At 46.2% G+C, this 15,076-nt stretch overlaps 1 protein-coding gene across 2 annotated transcripts in view; it reads left to right on the top strand.

Annotated features, from left to right (window-relative positions):
- Nucleotides 1-14,743, top strand: part of GRHL1 (grainyhead like transcription factor 1) — a 46,413-nt gene extending 31,670 nt beyond the window's left edge. The window contains exons 10-16 of one of the 2 annotated variants that reach the window (XM_057558607.1): nucleotides 3,714-3,765; nucleotides 5,049-5,188; nucleotides 6,264-6,301; nucleotides 8,448-8,539; nucleotides 8,877-8,962; nucleotides 11,486-11,550; nucleotides 12,731-14,743. In XM_057558607.1, coding sequence (XP_057414590.1) covers nucleotides 3,714-3,765; nucleotides 5,049-5,188; nucleotides 6,264-6,301; nucleotides 8,448-8,539; nucleotides 8,877-8,962; nucleotides 11,486-11,550; nucleotides 12,731-12,845 — 588 coding nt within the window. In that variant the 3' untranslated portion in view covers nucleotides 12,846-14,743. Of the gene's footprint in view, nucleotides 1-3,713; nucleotides 3,802-5,048; nucleotides 5,189-6,263; nucleotides 6,302-8,447; nucleotides 8,540-8,876; nucleotides 8,963-11,485; nucleotides 11,551-12,730 lie in introns of both variants that reach the window. The other variant, XM_057558606.1, reaches the window with a different exon arrangement.
- Nucleotides 14,744-15,076: the final 333 nt, after the last annotated feature.

The following is a 15,076-nucleotide window of genomic DNA, read 5'->3' as shown; positions in this document are numbered from 1 at the left end:
TCAAGAACGGGGCGGAGCCGTCCGCTGAACTAAGATTGAAGAAGACTCTGACTTTTCCCACTCAGAAATATCGGACTGTATTTTTTTTGCCAGTCTCCTCTTTTCATCCTGTTAAAGCCTCTCTGTTATTAAGATTTTTAGAAAGTACTAGGAAACTGGCAGTGTATTTGCCATCAGGGGTCTGGTGTCCTGGCCTGTGTTCTGGGTGCACAGAGCAAGCATGCGGCCCTACGTGGATGAGCCTGAGGCCCTCCAGGCCCAGAGGACTCCCTCAAACACCCAGGCTCAGCGATGTTTACCGAGTACTGGCCACGTGCCTGATAATGTGCTAGGTGTATTAGTTCTCTGCTGCTGTGAACAAATTACCACAAACTTAGTGACTCAAAACTACACACATCCATCATCTTACAGTTCTGTAGGTCAGAAGTCTGACCCAAGCCGTACTGGGCTAAAATCAAGGTGTTGGAAGACTGATTCCTTTCTGGAGTCCCTAGGGGAGAACCTGTTTCCTTGCTTTTCTGCTTTCCAGAGGCAGCCCACATTCCTTGGCTCATGGCCCCTTCCACCTTCAGAGCCGTCCTCACACGTGCTCCTCTGGCTCTCCTGCTGCCGTAGACCCTTGTGATTAGATTGGGCTCACGCAGGTGCCCCAGGATACTCTTCCTGTCGTAAAGTCAGCTGGGGAGCAGCCTCCTTCTCCTCTGCTGTGTAAGCTGACAGAGTCACAGGTTCTAGGGTTCAGACGTGGACAGCTTTGAGGGGCGTTAGTCTACCCACCACAGTGCTTTAATATGTGCTGCATTTTACAAATGACAGGTCGCATCTGCTGTAGAGCAGGGATTTCTGACCCTAAGTCACATCTCTTTCCTTCATACCACATTCTTCTTTTTAGCCAAAAGACAAACTATTGCGATGTCCATGTTCTTTTTTTAAAAATCTAGGGAGAAATTAAAGTTTTATCCGTTTAAAAAATGTTCTGACATCTGCTGTTTCTTTTATTTGTTTATTTATTTGTTTGTTTGTTTGTTTATTTATTTTTGGCTGCGTTGGGTCTTTGTTGCTGCGCACGGGCTTTCTCTAGTTGTGGCGAGCGGGGGCTACTCTTTGTTGGCGGTGTGCAGGCTTCTCATTGCGGTGGCTTCTCTTGTTGTGGAACACGGGCTCTAGGCACGTGGGCTTCAGTAGTTGCAGCAGGCGGGCTCAGTAGTTGTGGCTCACGGGCTCTGGAGCACAGGCTCAGTAGTTGTGGCGCACGGGCTTAGTTGCTCCGCGGCATGTGGGATCTTCCCGGGCCAGGGCTCGTACCTGTGTCCCCTGCACCGGCAGGCGGATTCTTAACCACTGTGCCACCAGGAAGCCGTCCACTGGCTTTTGAACACGTGGACTGAGGCTCCGGTAACCGTGTTCATGTCTAATTTCCGTGTCAGTTCTGGGTTGTTTCAGTGGTTTGATCATCCTCCTCACTCTTGGTCTCCTGCCTCCCTGCATGCCTGGCATCTCACTGGACACCAGACGTGTGAGTTTTACCTTGTTGGGGGCTGGATGTTTCTGTCATCCTGTGAATCTTCTTGCATCTTGTCCTGAGATCTAGTGAAGTTCCTTGGAAACAGGCTGGTCTCCCCAGGTCTCCCGTTTCCTGTCTGCTGGGCGGGTCTGGAGCAGTGCTCAGTGTCAGGCCGTTCTTCCCCACGGCTGAGGCGAGCTCTTCCTGACTCTTCTACCCAGTGCCCGTGAATTATCCGTTTTTCCAGTCTGATCACTGGGAGCAGGTGCTGCTTCTGGCCCTGGCCTCTAGTCTTTTCTCTAGATGTTTTCTGCTCCCCGACTGCAGGTGGCTTCCTCACACTGTGCACTCTCGGCGCTCTGCTGAGTGTGTGGGCCCCTCTGAAGACATCCAGGGTTCTTCCTCTCCCAACTTTCCTCTTTGCCACTTTGCCTGCCGCCTTGATCTCTCTGCTTCGCCTCTGCCTTCTCATTCCGAGGAATCCGGCTCGTGGAGACCCCCGGACATCCCTCCCTGGGCCGCAGCCTGGAAACTCTGGAGGGTGCTCAGCACCTGGGGGTCTCGCCTCGCTGGTTTCCCGTTTCTATGGAATTGCTCTTCCTCATTGCCTGGTGGCTGGGGCCTTCAGAATCCTTGTTTCATGCACTTGGTCATTCTGTCAGTTGTTTCTGAGCAGAGGGTAAATCTTGAGTGGAAGCAAAAGCCGCTTCTCATTCTTTGTAGATGTAGCTGATAAATAAGGAGGAAAGTGTCCTATTTTTTTTTAAATTTATTTATTTATTATTTATTTATTTTTGGCTGTGTTGGGTCTTCATTTCTGTGCGAGGGCTTTCTCCAGTTGCGGCAAGCGGGGGCCACTCTTCATCGCGGTGCGCGGGCCTCTCACTATCGCAGTGTCTCTTGTTGCAGAGCACAGGCTCCAGACGCGCAGGCTCAGTAGTTGTGGCTCACGGGCCTAGTTGCTCCGTGGCATGTGGGATCTTCCCAGACCAGGGCTCGAACCCGTGTCCCCTGCATTGGCAGGCAGATTCTCAACCACTGCGCCACCAGGGAAGCCCAAGTGTCCTATTTTGTAAAACTTCCTTTTAGGGAATATAACTTAACCATCTACATGAAGTTATTGTTAGACTGTTAGAAGGACCTGAGAGATACCGACCAACTCCAGTCGGTAACTTGAGGAGACTGGCGATCTCTGCCTGTTCTCCTCCGTCAGGGAGGGGATGTTTGTGTCAGTATCACGTAGCAGTGTTGATAAGCAGGTTGTATGTTTACTGGTGCATTAGTGGAGCAACACCCTCTAAAAGGCAGAAGGGGGTTTTGTATTCCGTATTTTAAAATGTGGTTTTGTTGTACAATCGTGCCAAAATCAGTGGGATGATTTTTACTGCCTCTCTTTGCTATTAGGGAATTTATTTACAGAAAGGTAAGTCACCTTAAGTCAAGTAAGTTCATACCTGAATAACTTTGTAAAGAAATCTACGTCATCCAGAAAAAATGCCAGTAGGTCAAGCAAAATGACTAACGAATAGTTTTGTTTTTATTGCACTTGCTTGCTTACTTTCAGGTCGTGCTTGTTACTAACAGGCTTGTGAGTTCAGCTGTGTGGCAGTGCCGTTCTCTGTGTGGTTGGAGCACACTGTGTACACATGTCCTCTTTGTAGGCCTGGGAGCATACTTTTTCTCTTTTAGGTGACTGCAGATTTCTAGTTAAACGTTTGCTTTTGTGAGTCACAGTTGGTCCTATCTGTCACTTAGTAGATGCCAAGTCCTTGGACAGAATCACAGTTTTCAGTGACCACATTGCCCATACAGGAAAGTACACTCAAAGCAGGGTTAACTTGTGTTTTTTCTTTCATTTTCTTATTAATAGACAACAAGAAAAGTCACTTGTGTCTCTGAAGCCAGTGTGTGGTACATTCATGGATTTTCTTAACTTTCCATTTAACCTGGCCACGTCAATTGTTGAGGGGAATTTTGCTCTATTTATTTGTTTTTTAAATAAGTGTTTTCCTGTGATTTCATATAGTTAAAAATAGTTTTAAGAATGGGCTTTTTAGAGGAAACTACTGTGATAAGCTTCATGAGTATAATAAGCGATGCAGCTCATTTCCAAAGAGGAGATATTTTCCCCCCATAGGTCAGGATAAGAGTTAACTGTTTTCAAGAGGATCAGATAAACAGAACCATGTCTTGTCTTCTCTTGACCTAGGGAGCTGAACGGAAAATCAGGGATGAAGAACGAAAACAAAGCAAAAGAAAAGGCAAGTGTACTGACCCCAGCTCCCAGTTGAATGCCTGTAAGTAGAAGTGTTTTCACCAAGCATTTTAGACCTTTTCCATTCAGAACAGTGACTTGAAGGTTTCAAGCAGAAGATAGAGTGGTGGATATTTTTTACTGCTGTGAGGTGGTAGCTTTGCTTCCTTTAACCAGGTACAAGGACAGATGAGGGCTGAACTAAGTCATTTTCTGGGGAACTGCAGGAAGGATTCCTGAGTTTCTCCAGAGTTCAGACGATTTTGGCTGTCAGTTCTGGTTCAGGTTGCTGGCTCCAGTCCTGAAAAATAGCACACAGTCCGCCCGAATAGCTCATGATGAAATTGGAGCTTGTCTAGCTTTTTAAGAATAACACCCTTTGGAATTCAGGTTGTCTTCATTCCAAATGAGTGTGGTGTTCTTATGTTGAGTATTCTGACATTTGCAGAATCTGTAGGGCTTCTGTTTGGACATGGCACTGGGAAAGCTTTTTCGCTTTTTCTTTTTTAATGTGACCAGCATTCACGTTCACAAAATCCTGTAGCTCTCAACTAAAAGGAAAAAAAAAAAGCAAGCTGCTCTTTGTGGGCAGCGCTTCATCCACAGTATGCGGGCGGCCGCACCTGTTCTCTTCATGGCTGGCGCCCAGCAGACGTGGCCTGAGTGCAACAGTCAGGGCTGTCTCGCTGGCATCACGCTGCAGCCTCACGACGTCACTTCAGAGAGCAGCTAACTGGCTAGGAAAGCTCGTCACCAAGCACCGCAGGGTGGGGGATGATGGAGTCTGTAATTCAGTTAATAAGAGTTAGATAGTCATGCTGACTCTCAGCCTCCCTGAGGTTCGGTTCTGAAGATGAAGGTCTGAAGTTCAGGTTCGTGTTCTGAATTCAGGAGTATGTTGCTGTCAGAACAAATTATCTAATGAGGAGAGCTAGCGTGAAATTACTTCCAAATTATGTTTATACAGTCATAAGTTTTAGCCTTTCAGGCAGAAACTAAACATGCTTTGCCTCTGTTCTGGATCTTCTGGTTGTGTGTGTGTCTGTGTCTGCTTAAAGATGGCTTTTTCTCTCCTGATTTTGATAAGATGTGCAATTGATTTTAGTGCAAATACGAACGACCTATTCCTTCACATAAGCTGTGATTTTTCTCAGTTCAGGCAGCATGACCTGTATTTGATATTCCTCTACAATTTAAGTTTCTTAAACAGTGAGGAAAATGCTCTGTGGCCTGCATCCAGTCTGCATATGTAAGCTGTTGACTGTGGTGTCCTCATTTTTTTTTTTTAAGTTTCTGATGTCAAAGTACCGCTGCTTCCCTCTCACAAACGAATGGATATCACGGTTTTCAAGCCCTTCATTGATCTCGACACCCAGCCTGTCCTCTTCATTCCTGACGTGCACTTCGCCAACCTTCAGCGGGGCGCTCACGTAGGTAACCAGGATCCCAGGGTGGCTGCAAGGAAGTGAAACTCCACAGAAAGAAAGTCTTTGGCATTATTCATGGCAAACAGAAGCCAAAACTTCACGAGGTCTGGCCAGTGTTAGGCGTCAGCTCTCTGGAGTGTTGGGTTTGGGCAACATGATGTCCGTGCAGTCGAGTGTGTGTAAGCATTGTTGGTGGGACCACAGTACAAGACCCGGCAAGTTAATTCTGTGTGAACTTATCTATTTGTATCTTAGCTCACTTAAAGGATACTGGAGTAGTAACAGAATTTGGAGTTTGAGTCTGTGGTCCTGTGAATTTAACTTACATGGGTGTGGACAGGAGGGAAAAGCCAGAGGAATGCCTGCGGTGGGACCCTTAATGGGATAAAGCACATCTGAGGGCTCTCTCTATGGTTTAAGTTAGGGGATCATCACTGGCACATGTTTGGCTGTGTTTTGGCGACTAATGTGAAATTTAACAAATACGCAGTCAGCTTTGCTTGGAGCAGAAACTCAGTGGAGGTAGGACCTGGGTGGAGTGGAGCGTGCCCGCCAAGCTGAGCTCAGAGAAATACCCCAAAGACGTCCGCCATGGGCTTTGTACACAGATTCCTACAGACATGAGTTTTCAGAATTCTTCAGGAAAGTCACTGCCAATGTCTTCAGTTTCTAATGAGAAGCTTTGGGGTGAGCAGGGGTCAGCAGTCTTGTGCTGTAAAGGGTCAAATAATAAACATTGTAGGCTTTTGGGGGTCAGACGGTCTCTGTTGTGACCACTCACCTGTGCCATTGTGGGGTCAGAAGCACCATAAACGCTGCGCCGTGAATGGGTGTGGCCGTGTGCCAATAATAAGCAGGCACAGGGCCAGGCTTGTCTCGTGGGCTGTAGTTTGCCAACCCCTGAGTTAGAGGAGTTTAAGACATCCTCAAGAATCTGGGCATTGAAAAATAAGGCTAGAGGATTTTGTATGAGATTGGTCACATTCAAAATTATTTTCATTTTGGGAATAATTCATTTAAGGTCTAAAGTATTTTAGCATATTCTTGAAAAGCAATCTTTTTTTTTTTTTGGTCTTAGGTCCTTCCCATTGCCTCAGAAGAATTGGAGGGTGAAGGGTAAGATTTATGTTTTGTTTTAGCAAATTCTTTTTATTTTGAAACAATCTCAAACGTATAGAATAATTATAATACAAAGAACTCATTTTTTTCCTGAGCCATTTGAGAGTAAGTTGCGGACCCAGTGACCCATCCATCATCCCTCAATACTTTGGTGGATGTTTCCACAAATGAGGATGTTCTCCTGCGTGAAGAAGGCAGGATACTGACATTGAGACCTTAGTACCTGCCAGTCCGTGTTCCCACCCAGGCTTCGCCAGTTGTTCCAGTGATATCCTTTATGGCAAGAAAACGTCCAGTTCAGACTCCCACAATGTATTTAGTTGTCCTGTCTCCTTAATCTCCTTCAATCTGGAACGGCCTCAATCTCCCCTTGACTTTCCTGAGCTAATACTTCTGAAGGTTACAGACCCGTGTTTTGTAGGACATCCCTCTGCCTGGGTCTGTCCTTTGTTTCCTCTTGGTTGGGGTAGATGATGCGTCTTGGCGGGAACGTCACAGACAAGGCCCTGCTCTCAGTGTGTCCTGTCGGGGGCACACACTTTCAGTGCACCCCGCGGCGGGTGACGTTCGCTCTGATCGCTCGAATCAGGCGGTGTCTACCAGGCTTCTCACTGTGGGGTTGCTCTTCTCCTTTTGTAGTAAGTGTTTTGAGGGGAGGTGCTTTGTAGCTTTGTAAATATCTCATTCCTTGCCCCACCTTGCATTTCTTCATTTACATGTTTATATCAGCATGGACTCGCGATTTCTCGTTTTATTCAGTAAGTTCGGATCCATCAGCGTCATTTACTCTGCTCACGTTGTCCCGGAGCTACGGGGCCCCTCAAGCTTTTGCTCCTGGATCCCTTTGACATGACCCTCCTGTCTTCACTGCTCGAGCACTTCCTCACTTTCAGGCAGAGTGTGTTCCAGGCACTTGCGTTTTCCCTTCTCCGGCCCTCAAATCAGCCTCTTCTCCAAGAAACCCTGATTCCTTGTGGAGACTGGGCTTTAGAAACCCAGAGGAGGCCCCTGGGTGTGCTTGTTGCTCTTGAGGTGTCGCTGCTCCCCACACCTGGGGGCACCCACCTCGGCCCACGCCAGCAGCCCTCCCGCTCAGCACTCTACCATGTTGAGGGTCCAGCCCCCCTCTTTGGGCCATCCTGGCTGCCCGTGCCCACCCGAATTGGCCACAGGCCTTCTCTCTGCCTCTTTAACTCATTGTGTTCTCAGACATAAATCCTGCAGGTGCTTTCGTTGGAGGCCTGTTACATGCTGGAAGCTGAGACAGAGTACTTTAAGGCCCAGCCTCTATTCTTGAAGTGATGATTCTGCTCAGAATTCTGCAAGCACTTATTTCATTTTCAGTTTTTTTTTTTACTATTTTCTTGCTCACCTACTCTGAACCTCACAACATTGAACACCGCATAACTTGTGACTTTGACAGCCAATCACTGTGATCTTTTCGCTTCTTTCCCCAAACGTACTGTAAACATTTCCCCTTTTTATTTCTGCTGACACTGCTGTATTTTAACCCTTTGGAATTTTATGCTGCGATTGTCTCCAAAGTCCTCCAACTGGTTCTTCTGCTTGTAGGTCCTGGAGTCCCCTCCGATCTCTACCACACACTGATTACAGCATTCTTGTCTCACAGAACTTTCAGGTTCCCTGATAACTGCAACATAAAGTCTAGAATTCCTCAGAGCTGAATGATCAAGATTTTCCAGATCAGATTTATCTTCTTCTGGAACATTCTGTTTCAGCCAGCCTGGCTTTGCATTTTCCCGCTCACACTTCCTCCCTTTTTTGACATGCCCTCTCCTCTGTTACCACCTTCATGTACGTCTCAGATCCCACCTCCTTCATAAGTGTTTTCCTGGAAAGAAACTGCGTTCCCGCACCTGCAGCTTGAGCTGTGTAAGAGCAGCCAGGGTGTCTGGCAGGTGCCTGAGTGTAGTCCCAGCTCTGCCATTCAGTAGCGCGAGCCTGGTTCACTTGGCATCTTCCCTTGGGCCTCAGGTTTTCATCCACAAAATAAGGAAGCTGGACCAGATAGAGAACGAAGTCATTTTAAATCTAAGATTCAGCGATACACCCCCAAACTTCTTTTGTTTCTGCTAGTGATTTAAGGTGAAGTCACTAATTGCATACTTCGGATCACCTGCAGGTCTAACTTGAAAAGGGGGCCTTATGGCTCGGAAGACGATTTTGTGATCCCTCCTCCTGCTAAGCTGAGCCGAGTAGAAGAACCAAAGAGAGGTGCGTTGGTTTACGTTTCCTAGTAGGAGTCTTCAGTGGGAAGTGAGCTCTGAATTTGTCAAAAGCATACATTGCTCAAACAGATCTCATCGGTGCTGACTTCTTTGAGTGTTCCTCCATCAGACCAGCTCCTGGCTTGAGCTGGGACTTCCAGCAGAGTTAAAAGGAGCTGAAAGCTGTGTTCCTTAAGACAGATTTTATATCGGTTCATGCTTGCTGTCCTTAATGTGGACGTCTCCTTTTATTTTAACCAATACCCACAGTCTTTTTTCTTATTTTGCTCCTGTCAATGAAGTTCACTTTTCTTTTTCCCTCCTTATTCCCGATTGGGGGTCAGTGCTGCTCTATGTGCGAAAGGAGTCGGAAGAAGTCTTTGATGCCCTGATGCTCAAGACTCCGTCTTTGAAAGGCCTGATGGAAGCTGTAAGTAAGAGGAACTTTGTGGTTCTCTTTAAAAAGTAAAAACAAACTTACATAGAATTGGATTGGAACAAGTCTTACCGGACCATCCGGATTTGTGTGTGGTACTGAAGCCTTTCCTGCGTCCCAGCGCCCTGTCTGTGGCTGCAGCACGTGCCACGTTTTACCCCACGTCCCAAGCTCCTCAGCGGCTGCAGGGCTGTCCCCACCTCAGACCGCTGCACCCAGCGCACTGGTTGGTAGCTAGTAATCACTCAGCAAAGTCTAATCCTCTGAATTGAGTGAATTTGCGATGACCTATGGAATAGTTTAATTTTCATAGACTTGGTTAAAGGGAGATTGCCACTTAAACTACTGAGAAGCCAACAAAAGTTAATTCTAACAAATAAAATCTTAAAAACTTCACGCATAAAACAGTGGCGCCTCGGTCTGCCTTTGAAACTCCTGATCTGGGGCGTGACCGAACTTGTGTCAAGATCTTACTCAGAGCCTATTCATGAAAATGCAGACGTGTGACCAGAGACGACCACAGCCCCTCCTGCAGGACCTCAGCAAAGGGCCCACAAGCAAACTGACCCCATCCTGCCCCTAAGACATCAGAGAGAGATGTGAGAAGGGCGCCATGCTGATTCCCCGTTTTGGCTTTGCCCCAGGGTGAAACTCAAGGAATCAGCACCGTGTGTTGATATTTATCAACCTCGGCCCCCTGTAAATCATCGGGATCTTTGAGCTCAAAGCACGCCCATAACTGGGCTGGAGATGGGTTTCTCCCGGCCCCCCCCGCAACCCCTGACTACTGCGGTGTGTTGGATTCATTTAAGAAACAATTGTTAAGGGCCTGCTTTGTGCCAGGCACCGTTCTGGGCCCTGGAGTTAGAAGGGTACGTGACACAGTGCCAAATGGAGCTTAGGTTCTAGTTAGGACGATAGAGACAATAACGTAAACAAAGACATTACTGTGTAATTTGCCAGGTACTGATAAATGCGATGGAGAAAACTAAAGCAGGGCAGCGGGACAGAGGCTGGGGGCGCTATCGCTCAGCCCCTCAGGGAGCTCGGCCTTCACAGCGGCTCTTCGGCCGTTCCTGCCCCGGCACCACAGCCAGCGCCACCCGTAGCCCTCTGCTTCCTGTGATTTCTCCTGGGTCCCTTTGGCTTCCCTTGTCTTCTGACAGCCCTTCTTAAGAATCATGCAAACTCTTGATTATGGGGAGAGGAGAATGTGAAAAAAAAGACTCACTATGCCGAATATAACTTGTTCGCAACTCATGAGGAATTCATTACAGTCTTCCATCTCCTGGGCGGGGATTACATAAATATACAAAGAATTACTATCCAGTGATACAGAAAAGAAATGAACTTGTTTGTATGATGGGAGCTTGGATTTGGTTTGAAATGTATATTTGTGTTAGATTGAAAGTGATCTGAAGGTTGGTCTCCTGAGGCCCCGTTTTCAGGGCCCCCTGGAGCTGTGCTCTTCAGATTGAGGCTGGGTGGGCAGTGACCCCAGCGTGGGAGTGGTCTGGACAGCAGTGCAGATAAAGCGTTTGATCTAGACTGAATCAGCTGTTTGTCCTGTGGTAATCCATCCCCTCCCTGTACAGATAGAGCCTGTGCCCTGAGAGGAAAACCTCCAAAGTTTGTACCATACTGATTTCATCACACTGTGTGGACCACCCATTGTCATGAAGGGAGGAGGGGCCACACCTTGGCCGGAGGCTCGCTGCCCTCTGGAGAGGCTCTGGGCAGCCCCGGCAGAGGTGCAGGCCTTGCTGTGATCAGGGCCTTGGTGTTCCTTCTGGGCTGTGGGATGTGAAATAGTTTCTTTCCTTCTCATAATTCTGTACCTGAAATTAACTCCTGCTTTGTGCTGGACACGTTTTAATCCCACAGCAGTGCTGGGGTGGGTGAGGTGACGTAAGAGGAGGCTGAGGGTTAGAAAGGTCACCTGCCAATGGAAAGTTGAGTCACAACTGATCCCGTTTAGGTGTGTCTGACTCCAAAGCGAGGCCTTTATGTGCTGATTAAAGTACCTGTGACAAGATGGATGTGTGTCATTGTACGCGTGTCAAAACCCGTGGACGTACAGCTCCGAGAGGGAACCCGAGTGGATGATGGACTTCAGTTCCTAGTGGCGATTGAGTCACCACAGTGTCGGCTCAATCACACATAACAAGTGCAGCACACTGGTGTGGGGGGCAGTGAGCAGCTCTGTACTTTCCGCTCAGTTTCTCTAGAAACGTAAAACTGCTCTGTGAGGTATTAATTTAAAAAAACTATGGCCATATGATAGACTTACGACATCTGTAATCTCGCGAGAAATAACAAACACCCGATTCCAGCTTTCTCCAAAGGCAGGTAACACCCCTCCCCAGCATACAGATGGGCTCTCATCTGTGTCTTTGCATGTGCATCTGTGAGAGATGGAAAGTCGAGTGTCTGTACCACTATATTAATATATATATTGTTTGTTTTTTCAAGCCATGAAAACAGCATTTTGTGATTATTTTTCTTTTGCTCTTTCAGATCTCAGACAAATATGATGTTCCCCAAGACAAGATTGGGAAAATATTCAAGAAGTGTAAAAAAGGGTGAGCAGTGACTGGCATTCTTCATACCTCTCAGCAGTGTTGCTATTATGTAACGTGCATGTCATCCACGTGCATTTGTGCCCAGTCAAGAACCAGCTAGAGAAGCATCAATGCAAGCATGTATTTTTTCTTAACTAAATCATCCCATAAAGTTGATTTACTTTTCCAGGACATTTTTGTGGGTTTTTTTCAAGTAGAGTCTTTGTTCTTCCCATGCTTGGCTGCAGTGCAGTGGCTGCAAATTCCAGAACACGTGATGGAATTTACTGAGGACGACAACAGTCGCTACCCCGTTTACTGAGCCCTGTCGTGAGTCAGGCACTGGACTGGGCCCTTCGTGTGTTATTTAATTCTCATGTTACCCTAAGACAGATGCTGCTACTCATAGTTTTTAGACGAGGCAGCCGAGGCCCAGAGAGCCTGAGAGGCTTGTCCAAGAGCAGGTGGTGAGTTAGTGCCGAGGCCGTGACTCAAGCTCTGTTTTGACCGACTGCAAACCCTTTGCCCTTCCCACTCCATCCTCCTGCCCTGGATCATGTTTTAAATCGCAGAATATTGCTTCTTTGTCCAGAAGTTACTATTTTTAGTACTGTCTTACTTAAGCGTCTGTGCTGTTTGGCATGGGTAAGCAGGGTATAGAATAAGAATTTTTTGGCTTAATTCTAAAGCAAATGGAATTTTCTAGATGGGCCTAGTGGGAATGGTTGGACTTGATAGTAGTTCAGCTAAACTTTAAGGGTAATTAAATTAAAGGGAAGATAATTTGTCAGGGAGCTCTGGCTTCAGATCATGTAGGTTAATCTTACTGATGTGCTTTCGAAAGCTGGACCAATGAAGTGCTCCTCTGTAGACTTATTTTGTTCATTATAATAAATGCTGTTTATTGAATGATTACTACATGCTGAAATAATAACAGTAACTAAGCTAGTGTGTTTTCTTTATCACATGCCCTGCATGTTAAGTGTTTTACTTCAGTCCCTCGTTTAATCCCTACAATAATCTTATAAGGTGGGCACTACTGTTATACCCGTTTCGTAGATGAGGAAATTGAGGCATAGGGAGGTTTAAGCAGTTTGCCTCCCGCATCCTAGCTAGTAAGTGGCAGAGCTAACGGTGAAGGCTGGGTCTGACTGCAGAGCGGGCAGGATTGAGTGGGTCTGTCTTGGCTCCCCTCTTGCAGGATCCTGGTGAACATGGACGACAACATCGTGAAGCATTACTCCAACGAAGACACCTTCCAGCTGCAGATCGAAGAGGCCGGGGGGTTGTACAAACTCACCCTCACCGAGATCTGAGGGCGCCCCGGCCCACGACTCCCAGTGAGCTCAGGGAAGCTGTCACGTGGGCCTTTGGGTTGGCAAGCCGCAGGTTCCCCGGTCGGCCACCTTCCAAACATGGGTGGATGTCAGTGGAAGGGGTTCCTTTCCAGTTGGAGATGGCGCTGCATTTGGCTTGGCGACAGCATTGACTATATTGCATTGGCGTTTTTCAGATGACAGAGAAAGCATATACCACGATGTTTGAATTTTCTGATATAAATACTTAGCATTAAAAGTGAAAACTTTGTTTCAAGATTTACTAGATTACCTGGGAACCTTAAGGTATCTGCTACGTTATTTATAAAAATATTGTCTCTTCAGTGCTAGTGGGCCTGCTCACTAGTGCACGTCAGACTCGGTGTAACTATGGCTGCCTCAGGTTATGGGCACGGCACCCCAAGAGGACCAGGTGCGCCCTTTCTCCCTCGGCCTCTCATTCCCCAGTAAATGTTTACTCCAATAGGGCAAGTTTCCGAAGTCTTCCTTTGCAACTGTCTTGAACATATCAACTGCCTCTCTCATGAAGAACTTAAACAGTTACAGTGTGCGTCCGTCAAAGCTAAAGCTGCGTGTATGTAAGTGCAATACGTCTTGAAGGCCCGTGTCTGTAAATGTGTACATACCTGTCTTATATAAATAGATAATATATACGTGTGGTGTCCGTGTACATATAGTGAAGAGATGTGATAAGGGCTACCTTAAAGACTTCCTTGAGACGAGAGGATAAGTTATTTTCGATCACCTACACCCAGCAGATAGCATACTGCGCTTAGTGGAACCCACTCAGACGCTTTCTTTGCGTTTTCCCAGACACAGCAGTCATTCAGTAGCATAGCAAAACCTTCTCAGACGACAGAGATTCTGTTTGCTCTTGCAAATGTTATTATGTGGATGTCAGCACTGATTAACAAATGAAGTAAAGGAAAAAACACTGCTGCAGCTCATGACTGCTGTGTCTGCTAGTATCAGTCAGGTGGACCTGACAGAGGGAGTAAACACAGTAATCATAACACGTGCTGTGGTTACTGTGAAGTGGGTGACACAACTCAAGATGGAATTCTTCCTGATCTTCCTGTTATGAGAAATGACTTCTGTTTTATCATGTTCCAGAACCTTCAAGCTTTGGTTGTCTAGTATGCTAACAATTCTAGAAGGCATTCATGAATTTATGAGACTGTGTTACTGTGGCAGGGGAACATTTTGTACACAAGTTGAAATACATAAAAATCCTAAAAAGTGTAATTTTGTAACGGAACTAAAATCGCAGGTACCTTTAGGCTCAGGGAGGTAGGTTATTTGTATAAGTAGGGTTGATAGTTACATTCTTACATTAAAATATTCCAATGAAGTATGTGAACTAAATTGCTGGTTTTCTAAGATAAGATATTATGGGACACGGGTCATATAAACAATATTTTATATTTTGTTTTATGGGATCGATTTTGTCTTGTTTTTAATTGTACAATTGAAGATGTATGTTAAACCAAAGGGATTAAATTTTATATGTCTATTTCGTAATATGTCATTTCCTGTTATTCAGTTTGACTTTTCCTTTCATTAGTCAGTAAAGCAAAATCTGAGATCTTAAAATAGTAGAGCTGAAAAGAATCACCTTAGCATTTTCTCCTTATTTCCCAGCATGTATATTTGGGTCTCTTCCTTCCTCTTAATTTTTCCTTAGAGGGGTCTGAAATGATCCGAGTAATTGTTAACTGAGGGGGCCCTGAATTAGTTTTCAACTACTGCCAAAATTTAACCACCAAAGCTTAAGATAAACGCTTTCAGACCTAAAACCTTAGTGTTCTTGGTTTTTAAAAGCTTAACAGAAAACGTCTATTCCCTGGTGGTCCAGTGGTTAGGACTTGGTGCTTTCACTGCCGAGGGCCGGGGTTCCATCCCTGGTCGGGGAACTAAGATCTCATAAGCTGTGCAGTGCAGCTGCAAAAAAATAAAATAAAATAAAATAAAATTCTACCAATAATGTCTCAGTTCATCAGAATTTCTAAGTCAAACGGCTATTGTAAGCATATGCAGGTAATCCAGGGCCTAAATGGGATAGGCACTAAAATATATTTCTAGTGAACACATGATCACGTGAGGGAAGTAAACTCCCTGATAGATGTCCTGCAATATCTGTGCACCTTGTGCTCTAATCCTTGGGCCACGCGTCAGAACTTCTGAGGCGCGGACTCCGCTCCTGGTCACCC

The sequence above is a fragment of the Balaenoptera acutorostrata genome, chromosome 12, assembly GCF_949987535.1.
Source record: "Balaenoptera acutorostrata chromosome 12, mBalAcu1.1, whole genome shotgun sequence".
NCBI classification, from domain to species: Eukaryota; Metazoa; Chordata; class Mammalia; order Artiodactyla; family Balaenopteridae; genus Balaenoptera; species Balaenoptera acutorostrata.
This window is presented reverse-complemented; position numbering and strand designations above follow the sequence as displayed.